The sequence below is a fragment of the Myzus persicae genome, unplaced genomic scaffold, assembly GCF_001856785.1.
Source record: "Myzus persicae strain clone G006 unplaced genomic scaffold, MPER_G0061.0, whole genome shotgun sequence".
NCBI lineage: Eukaryota > Metazoa > Arthropoda > Insecta > Hemiptera > Aphididae > Myzus > Myzus persicae.
This window is the reverse complement of record NW_019101569.1, coordinates 535,030-550,369: the sequence shown is the minus strand read 5'-3', so window position 1 is coordinate 550,369 and position 15,340 is coordinate 535,030. Positions and strand designations below refer to the sequence as shown.

General features: G+C 35.4%; 2 protein-coding genes across 2 annotated transcripts in view; both read left to right on the top strand.

Moving 5' to 3' along the window:
• The first annotated feature begins 5,824 nt into the window (after window positions 1-5,824).
• Window positions 5,825-8,849, top strand: LOC111029685. Its single transcript, XM_022308802.1, has 4 exons — window positions 5,825-6,520; window positions 6,605-7,188; window positions 7,267-7,968; window positions 8,036-8,849. Exons 1-4 carry the CDS (start codon window positions 5,825-5,827, stop codon window positions 8,847-8,849), a joined length of 2,796 nt encoding a protein of 931 aa, XP_022164494.1.
• A 272-nt stretch (window positions 8,850-9,121) lies between these two features.
• The window catches only part of LOC111029684 (arp2/3 complex-activating protein rickA-like), a 7,014-nt gene continuing 795 nt past the window's right edge, over window positions 9,122-15,340 (top strand). Inside the window, exons 1-5 of the mRNA XM_022308801.1 lie at window positions 9,122-9,264; window positions 11,374-11,602; window positions 11,648-11,792; window positions 11,888-11,934; window positions 14,958-15,149. Coding sequence (XP_022164493.1) covers window positions 9,122-9,264; window positions 11,374-11,602; window positions 11,648-11,792; window positions 11,888-11,934; window positions 14,958-15,149 — 756 coding nt within the window. The remainder of the gene's footprint in view (window positions 9,265-11,373; window positions 11,603-11,647; window positions 11,793-11,887; window positions 11,935-14,957; window positions 15,150-15,340) is intronic.

Sequence of the window (15,340 nt, the reverse complement as noted above, 5' to 3'; positions counted from 1 at the left end):
TGTATTATATTAACAAGTTTTTCGACGAATACTAACCTTTCGACTATACACTAATATTGGTATTTTTCTGTGGGTTTCTTTCTTTAACCCACGTGTAACAAACTAAGTGTAATAATGTTATCACCAGGAGACTTTTCTATCTCAGACAAATTAACACAACGAGACATACACATTTTATATAGGTACTTCATAAAACATTTATACCATAAAAAATCTATATGTAAAATACTACAATTGTACAAATATTAAGTCTTAGACAGCATAAGTTCCCCCCTAGGCCTTTCACTAATATACATGATTTAGATTTTGGAATCAAATTGTAATTGACTTAATTGATTTTAGTTCTTAGTGTTCTTACTAGTGGTGAGTGAGGGCTGGTCACTTATTTATATAACAATGGTTGGTTCTGTTAAACATAAATTGTCTTTGTTGTGTGTGGGACACAGAGATAGATAAATGGTGCATTAAAAATCTGAGATCCCCTTAAATGTTATCAAGTTGAGGAAGTTGTAGATTGTAGACAGTATTAATATTTACTGTGACAATAAAGTATGATTGGAAGTAAAAGTAATAACCAGGGCTGTGAATTTAATGCACTAAAATAGTTTAAAATATGCATGCATTTATGCACTAAGAACAGGGAAATTATGAATTAAAATATGCATTGAAAAATTTAAAAATGTTCATTGTAGGTACACTTAAAATTTAAAAAATGCTCAATTTATTTCTTAAAAATCTTTTGAAAATAATAAACAATAATTAAAAATGGTTTCAAAAAACATTTTTTTTAATTATATAGTTAATCTTGCAATTGTCCTATACCAACTGAGAAAAAGAAATATTTGACACATCATATTATAGATTTCTTAGGTTATATGTATTCAGATAAAAAATATAAAAACATTTTAAGAAAATAACCATTCATAAGAAGAAATCGTGAAATCATGCAATTATAATATGCCTTTACCCGAAAATATGCAAAAACGATTTCGTATTTAAAATAGAAAATAATCAAAACAAATTTTGGTTAAATCCATATTATTTTACAGTTAACCGAAAAAAAACATGCAAATGTAACTAATTCACGGTTCTGGTAACAACAGCAGAAAGAAGACGTTGATTACGAAAATTATATGCAATCAAAATTCAAAATCACAACCACTTAAAATAAGCAGAAAAAATGTAGTTTAAAAATGATAATTATTTTTAGACATATAGCCCATATAGGTCTTACTGGTCATAGGCATGAATGCATGATAATTGGTGTCAGAGGAATTTAAAATACAAATTGTAAAATAAATTAATAGACATTAGGAAGCATTCAAATTTTAAATTTTTATAACAGTGCAATAATACATGAAATTATTAAAAATAAAAAACATTTTAATTATTTTAATGGGTAATTAAATATAAAAAAAAGTGTTGGGGGTGGGGGCGAATCCCCCACGCGTTTGTTTGCTACCAACTATTTGAGCCCCCCTTAATATTTCAAAGGATCTCCACAAAAATTTAAATGATAGGTACTTTATATATTGTTGTAATTTAAATTTTAAAATTACAAACTATTTTGGTTAAATTGTTATACTTCATTTCATTATCTTAATGATCAAATCTCAAGCACGGACCTCCTTGATATACAATTTTGTAATATACTATATATCTATGGTTTTATCATATTGACGTAGTATAAATTATGTTGTAATCCGTGGCGATTGTTTTAGTAGTTGCATAGACGCAATCGATCTAAAATTTCAGTTATAAAATAGCTGCAGACATGAACAAGAAACATGAAGCGATCCGTACGGTTTTTTTTTCATAATAAATCTCAATATTTTCAGACCTAAGTTCAGTCGTATGTCTGATTTATTCCGCAGTGCACACACAATATTCTGCCGAAGCCCGAAAGCGTCGATGTTTAAAGTAATTAATTTTGGTTTCATACTTTTTTGGTGCTTAAATTTATTTTTTAAATAAAAATTTAATTTCATGAAAAATATACTACCCATATGTACACACATATTATTTTATTTCTGAGATAAATGCATAAAATACGAGAGATCAAATAATATACAAACGCCGCTCGCCGTCGTCGTTTTTCTGCTCCCTGATCGTAGGGTAATTTTATAATTATAACCTATTTTTTAGTACTTGAAATAGATATTCATTATACGGTTTAATTAAGAAATACCCGTTATAAGTGATTACTCATAAGACACAATTTTAATTTATAACTTATAATTTTTTTTTAATCCAAAGTTAGCTGTTACACGACACTATTAATTTAGTGTTATATATATTTCATTGTTCTATAATAATATATTAATATTACATTATATTATAGTTGTATCCAAAAAACAAAAATGTTCACAGGGTGGTTCAGTGTCGGCCTGGTACCTTAAGGGCCCCGGACACATTTCTTCAGAAGAGCCCTCAAAAATGTTTTTTCATAAAATTATTAAAAATGTACTTATAAGTAGTGTAAAATATTATAATTTTTTAAAGGTACCATATATAAAATTGACCATTCACTAAGTTAATAATATATTATTCTAAAAATTTTTTTACATATTACATAATATAAATAATACCTTCTCACTTGAACTTAATATTTTTTTTAATGTGATTCAAATTCAAAATTAATTGTGCATTTGATTTTCTTTTTATCAGTAATTTTTTTAGTTCACTAGATGAGTTAGCAATCGTATCAATCAACTCATCTGAGTCAATCAAAATATCCTTTTCAATGGACATTAGCATTAATGGTACTGGAATTCCGTCTGGAGGTCGAAAACTATCTACTATTTACGATAACAATAATCACTCACATAGATAACAAAAGTTATCACATAAATACATAATAATAAAAAACCTATAAATGATAAAATCATACAATAATATTAGTAATAATAATATTCATTATCCAATATTTATATTTCTGAGTACCATTGGGGGCGGCCCCCCCCCCAACACGAATACGGCTGAGGGCCCCAGACGCGTTTCCGGCCCAGCGGCCATGGCCAGGCCGACACTAGGTCAACTCACTATCCTAAAAAGTAATCACCTCGTATGAGTGATTATGAAAAATAAACTTTTATACTAGTATAGGTATCTTTATATAATATAATAAATAGTAATGAAATAATAGACACAGGCGTTCAAATATTCTAAAACTTTGTAGTTATTCCAACCTGGGTGTATACGAGTTAAAAAATTTAAGTTATGTCAATTTTAACTTTTTAACTTCTTTTAGATTCCGAGCGGAGCGATGAATGTTTTGATTTTACAATTTATTATTTTATTTTTTTTGTTTCTGTCATCACATTGATTTGGGAGAGTGAAAGTGCTTAGATTTTCTTCAACAAGCATCTTTACTGGTAGAAATGTGAATAGTATCGGTACTTCAGGGGGTCAAAAGTAAAAAATTCTCAATAGTTTTCAAAAGCGGCAGGAAAAACAAACAAAAAAATTAAGGAAAATTAAGGAAAAAAGCGAATTTTTACGGAAACCCGATTTTTGACAAAATCGATTTTGGTTTTTCATGTAACTTTCAAAAAAAAAAAAAAAAAACCGTGGAAATACATAAAATTTTTACTGAATACTTATAACGGCGTTTTCTATAAACCATACAATTTTGACACCAAATATTTATAAGCGTTTGAATTTTGAATTTTGACAAAATAAGTAAAAGTCACGAAAATGTGCAAAATATTTTGAGTTAGAAATTCATAAAAATGTTTCGTTTTATATCTAAGTTTTTAAAACTTAATACAAGATTCCTTATAAGTTTGAAAGCCTTTACCAAAAAAAAAAATTCTACCGGAAAGTCGAATTAAATTTTTATAAGCATTTGAAGTTGAAATTTTGACAACATTGGATATTCACTCCATTTCTCATATAGTGGTTTTTACTTATTTTTTTATAATGGAAAATCCAATAATTGCAGATATTTGAAATTCATATCATTTATTTATATTTTCAATTCATATACTTAATATAATTTTACTGTTTACAAACAATTTGAATTTTGAATTTTTTTAGTTTATTTAGTTTTTTTTTTGTCAGGAGGTTAATAAAATGTTAACAAAATATTAATTGACAATAAAATTGTATTTGTTGTTCAAAAAAGCTTGAAAATTCAATACAATTCTCCTGATAGATATTTACAATATTAGTTTAAAAATATTTAAAATACATAGGTACGATTTTTGTAATGAGCATTTAAAGTTTAAATTTTTACAAAATTCACATCATTTAAAATTTACAAATAATTTTATAATTTAAGATTTTTGAAATATTCAACTTTCGAAGGTTAGGGTTGAAAATTCAAAACAAAGTTCCAAGGAAGTAGGTTATTCTGTTATTAAAAAATCAAAAAATTATTATCACAGATTTTTTATGTTCAAATGTGAATTAAATTAAAGATTCAATTGCAAAGAATAATGATTTATGTTATTTTGTTGTAAATTAAAAATATTATTCGTGGGTACTTGAAACCTTTAAAGTATATAATATAATAGCGTATAGTACATAATATTTTATACCTACAATGACTTTTCAAATGTACTTTTTTTAATGAATTTAATCTACTGCGTGTAGTACTAATACTTATTAGTAAAATAAATTACTTTAATCACAATAATATCGTCGAATATACTAAATTATTAAGTAATATTATAGACTGACAGACCGTCTTCGCTCAGAATCGTCAAGTTCTACCCCCCTTATAGGGTGCCTTCATGAAGATCCGCAAGAGGGGTTCACTATTTCGAACGATTCATTTACCTTGGCATGGGATGCTTTGGTCGAGCGGTATGATAGACCACGCATGTTGGCTTCATCGTTAATTGATAAATTGATCTCAGCTCCTGTCGCTAATTCAGAAAGTAATGCCGCTCTGCAGGCTTTCCTGTCGATCTTCGACGAGAACATTGCCATATTAGAATCGCTCCAAATTCCTGACTTGGAGTCGTTTCTGTTATTCTCGTTGGCGGCTAGGTATCTTCCTACATCCTCTAGACGATTATTCGAGTCGGAAAACCATGAAGAGTATCCTTCTATCCATGGCGTAATTAAATTCGTCAAGTCGCAAATGCAAGTGCTTGAAAATGCAGGGGTATGACCCTTGAGAAGCTCTTCCAAACCTACCAAGCCGAAGACGAAAGGATCTCGCCGAGATTCAAAGGTGGCTCTGGTTTCGGTTACAAAACCTGTACAGGCGAAATGTCTCTTATGCTCTGGCGCTCATCGGTTGTCTGACTGTAGCAAATTTAAAGCGGCGTCCGTTTATGAACGTTACAAGACCGTCTGCACCTATCGTCTCTGCATGGTATGCTTTGGGGAAGGGCATATGTCTTACAAGTGCACGGCTTCATGCTCTATTTGTAAGCGAAGGCATCATGCTTTATTGCATCGAGATGCGAACGCAAAAAAACCCGTTCCGCCAGCTGCTCTGTTAGGTCGACACGAAGCGCCCTCTGTTCTATTAGGTACTGCTCTGGTACATGTTCGTGATACCGTGGGGAGCTTCAAGACGGTACGAGCTCTGATTGATTCTGCATCGCAGATTAGCGCGATAACCTCCGGTTGCTGCGACAGACTAGGTCTACGACCGTCGCGTTGGACCGTTCCGGTTTCAGGTCTATCTGGACAGAAGGTTCCGGATGTACAGGGTCTTGTCCAACTGGTTGTTCAACCCCGAAACTGATCCTCGCCGTCCATTCAGGTTAAGACTTGGGTTCTACCGTCAATCACGTCGGATATGCCAGCTAGGCAATTACCGAGTTAAGTTCGGGCTAAGTGTGGTCACTTGTTCTTAGCCGACCCGATGTTCGACAAGTCAGCTCCGGTAGAATTGCTCATTGGAGCGGACATTTTTCCCCAAGTTTGGAACGATAAAAGTGAGTCGCTTGGTCTAGGCTACCCATCCGTCTATAGTTCCATTTTCGGTTGGGTGTTGATCGGCCCTATTCAAACTCATCCTGATGTGGGGGCTCAATCCATGCTTGTGTCGTTGGTGTCATCCATGGAAACCATGATGGAGAAGTTTTGGAGTGTAGAGGAACCTGAGGTTGCTCCACCTCAGTTCACAGAAGACGGTTTGTGCGAGAAGATTTTCAGCTCTGAGGTCGCTCGTGGCAGTCAAGGTCGGTTTTCGGTTCCTCTTCCGTTCAGATCAGAGCGGATGTCGGAAGGGTTCCTGGGATCACGACAAGTCACCCTAAACCGTTTCCTCCAGCTAGAGCGCAAATTGGCTGCAGATAAGATTTTGTACCGGGTGTACTGCAAGTTTATGTCTGACTATGAAGAACTAGGTCATATGAGCCGTGCAGAAGGTGCCGGTCAATATTTTATACCGCATCACGCGATCCAAAAGGCTGAAGGAGACAACGTGAAATTGAGAGTAGTCTTCGACGCTTCAGCCAAGTGCCATTCCGGGCTTTCCCTGAACCAGTGCTTGTTGGTTGGGCCAAAGCTCCAACAGGATATTGTTGACGTGTTAACCGGATTTAGAGTTCATAAGGTGGCATTCACAACGGACATATGCAAAATGTACCGTCAGATTGACGTGTTGCCACAATACAGAGGGTATCAGCATATCTTGTAGAAAGATTCACTGCAAGTAACAGTCAAGGAGTATACTCTCAATACGGTCACATATGGGGTAAATTGTGCTCCGTATTTAGCCCTGCGCGTCCTTCAATATATTGCGGATACAGATTGCGAAGATTTTCCAGATATACAACGTGCTCTACGTAATCAAACGTACATGGACGATATTTGTGTTGGCGCAGAGTCTCTAGAGGCTGCTCAAGTCCTTCAAACGAACCTGATCCGGTTGCTAGACCGCTCTGGTCTGGACTTAAAGAAATGGGCCAGCAATTCTTCTGAGCTTTTGAGTAATCTAAAACCGGAGGACTGTTCGGGAGACCCTCTGACTTTTGATCAAGACAATTCAGTACAAGTATTGGGAATGCGTTGGAATCCGAAGGGTGATTTCTTTTCGTTCTATACTACCAATTTTAAGTTGATTCTCACTAAGCGAGGTGTGTTGTCCATGATAGCTAGGATCTTCGTCCCGCTAGGTCTGCTCTCGCCATCAACTTTCTATGCGAAAACAATTATGCAACGTCTGTGGCTCGCACAGGTTGACTGGGATAGTCAGATTCCCGAGGATATTGCGAACGATTGGTGTGGTTTCTATCATTCCCTGAGTTGGTTGTGAGAAATTAGAATTCCTCGTTATCTGGGTAGCTCTACTGGTTGTAGCTACGGTCTTTGCGGATTTTGTGACGCATCTGAAAAGGGTTATGCTGCAGTGGTGTATCTCCGCGTGACTGATCCGTCCGGAGCTACATCCGTTTACCTTATGGGTGCTAAGACAAAGCTAGCCCCAATGAAAGCCATGACAGTCCCACGTTTGGAATTAAGTGGTGCGGTGCTCCTCGCAGTATGGTTAGGTAGGCTCAAGCGTATTCTTGAGTCGCAGTTGGTGGTGTCTGCTGTTTTCGCGTGGTCTGATTCGTCCATTGTGCTGTCTTGGCTTAACAACCCGCACACCTCGTATAAGACGTTCGTTTCTAACAGAGTCTTCCAAATTCAGTCTACGTTACCTAGTTGCAGCTGGCGGCATGTTCGCTCTGAGATGAATCCGGCCGATTGCGCTTCGCGTGGGCTCCCTCCTCCCGAGCTCCGAAAATGCAAACTTTATTGGAAGGGTCCCAGTTTTTTGAACTTTCCGGTTGAGACTTGGACTCAAGATTTCTCATGCTTAAGTTTGGAACATTGGCCAGAAACAAAGCCAGTTTGTTTGGTGACACGTGTAGAACCACGCGTTGAATGGTCCCTTCGATTTTCGTCTTTCAACCAGATGATCCGAGTGACAGCTCAGGTCCTTCGGTTCATCCAGATGTGTCGAAAGAGAAGTGTCGAGCTAGGCTTCCTAAGGCAGTCCGAATTGAACGCAGCTCTGCATGTTATCGTTAAGGACGCTCAGAATCGCTACTTGATATGTACTTGATAATCGCGACTTGGTTAGCAATCTGCATAAAGGGACTACCATTCAATCCAAGCCTTTAGCTCACCTCTGTCCGTTCTTAGACCCGGTTGATCTGCTTCGCGTAGGTGGTCGTATGCAGAACTCAAATTGGTCAGAGCGGCGAAAGCACCTTATGCTGATCCCGAAAGAGTCCTACTTGGCTGTTTTGATTGCTCGTCATTGGCATCTCTATGCCTGTCATGCTCGACCTAGATTGCTAATCGCTCTTATTCAACGGCAATTTTGGATCATTGGGATCCGTCTTATAGTCAATCGGGTAATTCGTAAATGCTTGATTTGTGCAAAGATGTCGGCTGCTAATCTACAACCTATCATGGCAGCTCTGCCAAGCTTCCGGGTACAGGAAGCTCATCCTTTTTCGATGGGGGGGATCGACTATGCAGGGCCTTTGCAAATGAAAGAAGTCATTTTGCGAAAGGCGCGTATTGTGAAAGTTTATATTACAATATTCGTCTGTATGACTACTAAAGCTGTGCATTTGGAGTCCGTAACTGCTCTGTCTACGGATTCGTTTCGATTAACGCTAGATCGGTTCGTTGCTCGTCGTGGTTTACCGACCACAATCTATTCAGATTGTGGCACCAATTTCGTTGGTGCAGCTCGTCAGCTCAGATATCTAGTTAACCACCCTGATAGAAGAGATCAGTTAGATAGTCATATCGCTTGTGAATGGCACTTTAATCCTCCGGGTGCTCCCCATTTTGGAGGAATCTGGGAAGCGGCCGTTAAATCCGTGCCATGTCTTCCCAAGTTTGGACGTTGGAGGAATTCACAACGGTTTTGTGTCGGGTAGAGGCAGCAATGAATTCACGCCCGCTAGTACCTGCTTCACCTGATCCGAATGACCTCGAATGCTTGACATCTGGTCATTTTTTGATTGGTCGCCCTCTAATGTCTATTCCGGAACCCGTTGAGGCTGACACGCATATGGGACTGTAGATTCGCTGGAAGCTCCTCCAGCAGTCTTGTCAGTTTTTCTGGCGTCGTTGGTCCCGTGAATATTTGAATACCCTCCAAGCTCGTGGTAGGTGGACAAAATCTGAGACTAACGTCGAAGTTGGCACTATGGTTATCATTAAGGTAAATGATAGTTCCCCGCTCACGTGGCCTCTGGGTAGAATCATTGAGTTCTATCCAGGTCCAGATCAGGTGGTCCGAGTAGCTAAGGTTCTCACTAAGCAGGGGGTGCTCACCCGACCTGTAGTCAAGTTGGTTCCCTTACCTACCGACCCATAGTTCTTTTTTATTATAAAATTTATAGAGTGCTCCCTCACATGTACACACTTTTTATTTATCTATGTATATTATGATCATTAATTAGTTAATAGTTTTATTATCCACATCGCCTGCTGCCACTGTTGTCGTCAGCTGCTCTGCCTCTGGAACTGGCGTGTGATGGATAATACATGTTCAGAATATCTTTTTTACAAACTCAAGCTGTGAGTATTTTAATTGTTAATATTAAGTATATTGTTTATTCTGTTTATAAATATTGAGACTGATGGTAAACCTTGTGATAATTTTACTTTGTTCCTCTATTATGCATGCATTCAGGATATATTATTTATGTATTGTCAATATATAAAAAAAAAATAATGTTACTAACGATAGTTCCTATTATGCTCATGCTCAAACAAATTTATTTAGTTATGTTATACTAATATATTTCTTTATTAATTTTATTGCTCTATTGATATTGTAATGGTCATCGACCAATGTTGCACCGTTGTTAATCCACGGACATCGCTCTGCTCAACTGCTCCGTTCAACTTCGCTCTGCTCATCTGTTCCGGTCATCAGCTCTGATAGTCTGCTCGACTGCTACATCTCCTTAAGCAAGTCTTAATCGAACTGTTCTGTTGCAAGTAAGCGGTAACTTGCAATGGGGAGTATGTTCGACCTTTTTGCACGTACAAATCGTCCCCGGGTTTTGAACATTTGATCGGTGACCATGCTCGGTCACTCGCAATGGTGGCGACACTGATTCGCCTGCCACCCTGCTCCGGGCAACGACGCTTACGACGCCGTTAACGTGTTTTTACGGACGTTTTTGTTCTGGAGCTCTCCATCGCTCGTGCTGTCGTACATCGTATACGTGCTCACGTATTCTTTTCACGCTCTTGGTGATCGCCATTTTATTTACTGTGTCACATACGCTCCCTGTGCTCAGCTTCCGCTCCAACGCTCCGTGTTCATTCGTACACAAGAACTTGCTGTGGAGCATTTGTCATCATATGATACAGCAGTTCGCTAACGTCGCTCTCGTGATCGCAACCTTAATATTGCGGTAGTACGTGTGCTCCACGTGGTTGTTCCAGCTCCGGTTCGTAGCAGCTCAGCTCGGCAGATCAACCTTCATTCAGAATCCAGCTCCGGTGTGCAGAGCGGTGATCCCCGGCTCCCCTTTACTTTTGTATCGACCTTTCATATGTGTATAATCAATATTGTATTTGTGATATAATATAGGTTATGGTGCATTGCATAATACGCGCCATGTGAATATTTTCTTGTTTATGTCACCTATATAGTTGTATCTATTTATCTTAGTATAATATCCTTCTCACAACGGTCCGGAGGACTAAGCGACTGACGTACGCCTCAGTAAGGTCCGTTAGCGCAACATAGACGCTTAGATTTTATATGATGAGCCCTATAGTTACAATCTAGGATTAGACCGAGGTATTTAACCGTTTGAGAATTGGAAATTTGGGAGCCAAAGTTGGAGACAGAAGGGCAAGGTAAGATTCTAAGAGTGAACGTAGTATGCACAGATTTTGTTTGATTTATTTTTAACCTCCATTTAGTGTACCAGCCTTCCATGAGAGATAGATGATTTTGTAGGTAGCTAGAAGCTGTGATGAGATCAGGAGTTGTGGAAATAATTACCTTATCATCAGCATAGTCAGCGACTTGAGTGTGGGGTGTGATAGGATGGTCTGAGGCATATATATTGTAGAGCAAAGGTGAAAGAATGCTCCTTTGGCGGACACCCGCTGAGATTTTGGCTATGGATGAAAGGGTGTCACCGATACGAGTGCTGAAGTATCTGTCAGAGATATAAGACTTGATGATTAGAAAGAAGACCGGATGTAAAAATTTCTTCAATTTGCTTAAGAGCCCGTCGTGCCAAACCCTGTCAAAAGCCTGAGATATATCTAGAAAGGCACATGTACAGTATAATTTTTTACTTTCAGGAGATTAAAAATAATTATACTATTTGTCTCCTGGCTTGAATAAGAAAACCTAACAACGTATTCTATACCTGTACACAATGTGTAAATATGCAATTTAGTTTACTTGAGTGTTATTATATTCAGTTCTGACTTTATAAGCATTTGCATTGCGAATATTATGACTTATGAGTTTAATTGTTTAGTCAAAGGAGTCTTACGTGTTAGTTTTGTCGGGATGTTAGCATTTTTAAACATGAGACATCTGATTGAATCGTTTCACGACGCACGGAAGAACATGCCAAAGAAATTGGTAAAATGTCTTAATAATAATAATATAGGGTCGAAAGATGCATCTATTCGATGTAGGTCGTTGGTACCATAAAATAATATGTGATTATTATTTATTCTTATGCTTTAGGTAAGTGTGAGTGAGAAATCTATCAACGCAAGTGTTCTAGTCAATTTAGACCCGGCAGCTGTATCCGGTAGTATTGACATTGAACAGTTTCAAAAAGTGATAAAAATAAATCTGCAATTGGAAAATAGATTGACCGAGTTGGAAGGTAGTTGTTTCATAATAATATGACGGATACCTATCTAATATTAATATTTTCGAATATTAAACAAATATGTATCTAAAATAATCATTATTATGTAGAAATGATTCGACGCGGTGATGAAAAACAAAAGATTCAAGATCTAAAAGTAACTTATAATTTACATATTACCTATCTATAATATTAATCAAAATATATTTTTAGTATTTTTTACTTCAGAATGGATGGAAATACCCATATTATAATTATTATTTTCTCCTATTTGCTATTTCGGGTAATTCAATAATCTTTAGAAATCTCATATTATGAGTATGCCCTACATGGCTTCATACGTGGTATACTAAATATTAGAACGATAATTTTATAACGATTTGAAGTATATTTCATGAAGTATCCATAGTATCTAAATAAATACAAATCATCGATTTACGAGAGGATATTAGGGAAATATAAGTGCCAAGGATTGTGTGTAAGGATTTTATATTGACACGATATGTCATAGACGAAGGTTCAGAAAATAATAAGCATCCCTCACAAATAAACAATCAGTAATGTAGTTCCTAAGAATTTAAAAATTGAAAGTACAAAGCAATGGTCGGTAAAATTACTAGGACAAATATGTAACGAAAATTGTTTTGAGACTAGTTACATAATATGGCACCAAGTCCCAAGTTATAATCGCGATTGGTTGTTTTAAAGATTTATGATTGAAAATAACTGAAACAATAATGATGAGTCATTAAACGCAATAAACATTAACACAGATGAGCATTCAAATAATAAATTCTAATAGATTTGTATGTTACTCCACGCCGTTGACTCCACCGAGTAGTCGGACCCAGGTTCGGACTGTAGGCATTGACGGACTTTTAACAGCCGTCCACTTCGTATGAACGTAATTCTAAAGAATTTTTACGAATATACAATCTATTGGAGAATTTAAAAATTGAATGTACAAAGTGGAAGTCAGAAAAAAACTTATACAAATTCTAACAGCACATTTTTTGAGACCAAAATTTGTGCCAGTTATAAATTAAAGTTTAAGCGGCATAAGCCGATTATAAAAAACTGATAAGTGGCTTGGTGAGGCGCTGTCGTTCGCTCAATCTGCGGCAACACTCCGAGCGTACGTCATAGGTGCAACTATTGACCAAACACTGGGGGTGCTAAGATTATGCAGAGGACGCAGATCCGTGGGGGCTACGTCCCCATACCCTCAAACGCCTTCCCTAGCAAACCTATTTCATAAAAACTAAAAAAAAATAAGTAACGATACATTATTGTTTGAAATTGTTCAGTAAATATAAATCATAAATGCAAAATTGGCTTACTTTGGTATAAATATTGTTTAGTTATTTTGTTGTAAATTGTAATTTAAAAATATTATTCGTGGGTACTTGAAACTTAAAATTGGCATATTTTTTATTTTATATACCTAATGACATTTTTGAATTAAATTTTTTAGACAAAAATGAATTTAATCTACTTTAGTACTGTTATAGTATAATGCCTATTATTATACAGTAAAATTACTTCAATCACAATATTACAAAATATACCTACTTAGTGTTATTATAGGATGTCAGAGACCGTGTTATTTCAGAATCGTATTTCGTATACAATGCATTTATGTCATCGAATTCAAATTTAACACCCCATTACAGCGACTCCCTAGACACCTATAGCCCATAATGTACCTACAGCAGAGCGTAGTTAAACATTAAAAAAAAAACGCTGACATCTATTTCAAATAAAATTTTCATTTACTTAATTTTTTACTTACCTAACTAATTCTAATTGATATAAACTGAATAAATAAGAAGTTACTTTTGATAAAATCCAAGTTACATTAATTTATAAATAATTAAATATAAATATAATGTAGCAATGTCGCAATGATTATTGATAATGCAGATCGCATAAATATTACATTTTACTAAAATTATAGGAATTAAAAATTTAATTGAATTCTTGTTCCGTTAATCAGAATAATTTCCCTATAAAAATAACTGAATTAAATACATATATATACCATACCACACCATAACACGGCATATGGGCATACTTTAATAATAATATTTTTAATGATGCATAATATTGCATGTTTATAAAAATAAATACTAACATGATATATAGGTAGGTACAAATGTACGATTCTTAAGCACATAATATTATAAAATATTTTCTTCATATTGGTATAAAAGGACATCAATAAGTTGTAACCATTTTAAGTTTTTAAATTAAAAGATGAACAGAATTGGGTTGTCCAATGTTTAAGTTAATAAACAGCCAATATTGTCAATAATATTTATTATTTTTATTATTTTAAGACATGTTAAGGTTGCAGGCCTTCTTCCTATGTATATTTTTTTATATAACTTACTGAAGTTAATAAATTAATTTTAATTTTCCATAAACTTATAACTTACCTGATTTAAAAAAAAACCATAACTATAATTAACTTAAAATTTCTTAAAATTTTTTCTATCAATTTATGAGGAAGTTATACACATTACTACATTAGTATACCCTCATGTGTGGTTACAAGTGTAACAAAGTCTTGTTTATTTTTTTACATGTGCATAATATATACCCAGTAAATGTTACATTCAGCAGTAAGGTAACTGTAAGTTACTAGTAAAGCTTCGCTAGCTTAAACAGTAGAATGAATTGACCTCTTATACAATTTGCATATTAGATTATTATCTAGGATATAGCATAGGCTTTTTATTATATTTTAATTTTAAACCAGGATATGAGTATTTATGATATACAAACAATATACAATTTTAAAATAGTCATAACTCACATTAAAATTAAAATATAATAAGAAGTCCATGAGGATGAGATGCTCTAGATCATAAAAAACTAAAGCTAAGATTACTATCTTAGCTTTAGTTTTTTTTTCACTTTAATTTCCAATATCCCAGACCTAAACGTGATCTGCTAAGCGTACAACTGCAGTCTATGTTACGCACTTGGAAGATGAAGACAATACACGTGGTACCTATACGTTCTCTTAACTCAATTAAAAATGATCATAGACTTGACCTAGGCTAAATTAATTTATAATCTAAGTAAAGAATTATTTTATTTTGTATTCTGCAGTTGCGTCAACTTGAAGATCTTATGTTATCGAAGTTGACACAATCTCCACACACTCAGACCGAGAGTGAATTGCCCCTATCTACAGTGCAAGATTTAAACAACAAGGTAGACACCAAATTGTCAAATTACCAACAATCGTTGATGGAAAAAATTGACAGTGAATTCATGACCATCGGTTGTGATGTTAAAAGTATTAAACACTGTTATGGAATATTGAATACCAGTTTCCACGAGATGGAAAATAAATTGATTTCATTAGAAAGTAATTAGTAATTTTTATCTAAAACACGTATGTCATTATCACAGTGGCGTAGCCAGGGGGGAGGCTGAGGGGGCTGCAGCCCCCCCGAAATTTTAATAAAATTTAAAAATTATTTTAATGGTCTATGGTATTCGATCAAAAACTAAACCACCGCTATGTAAGAAATTGATCAGCCCCCCCCCCC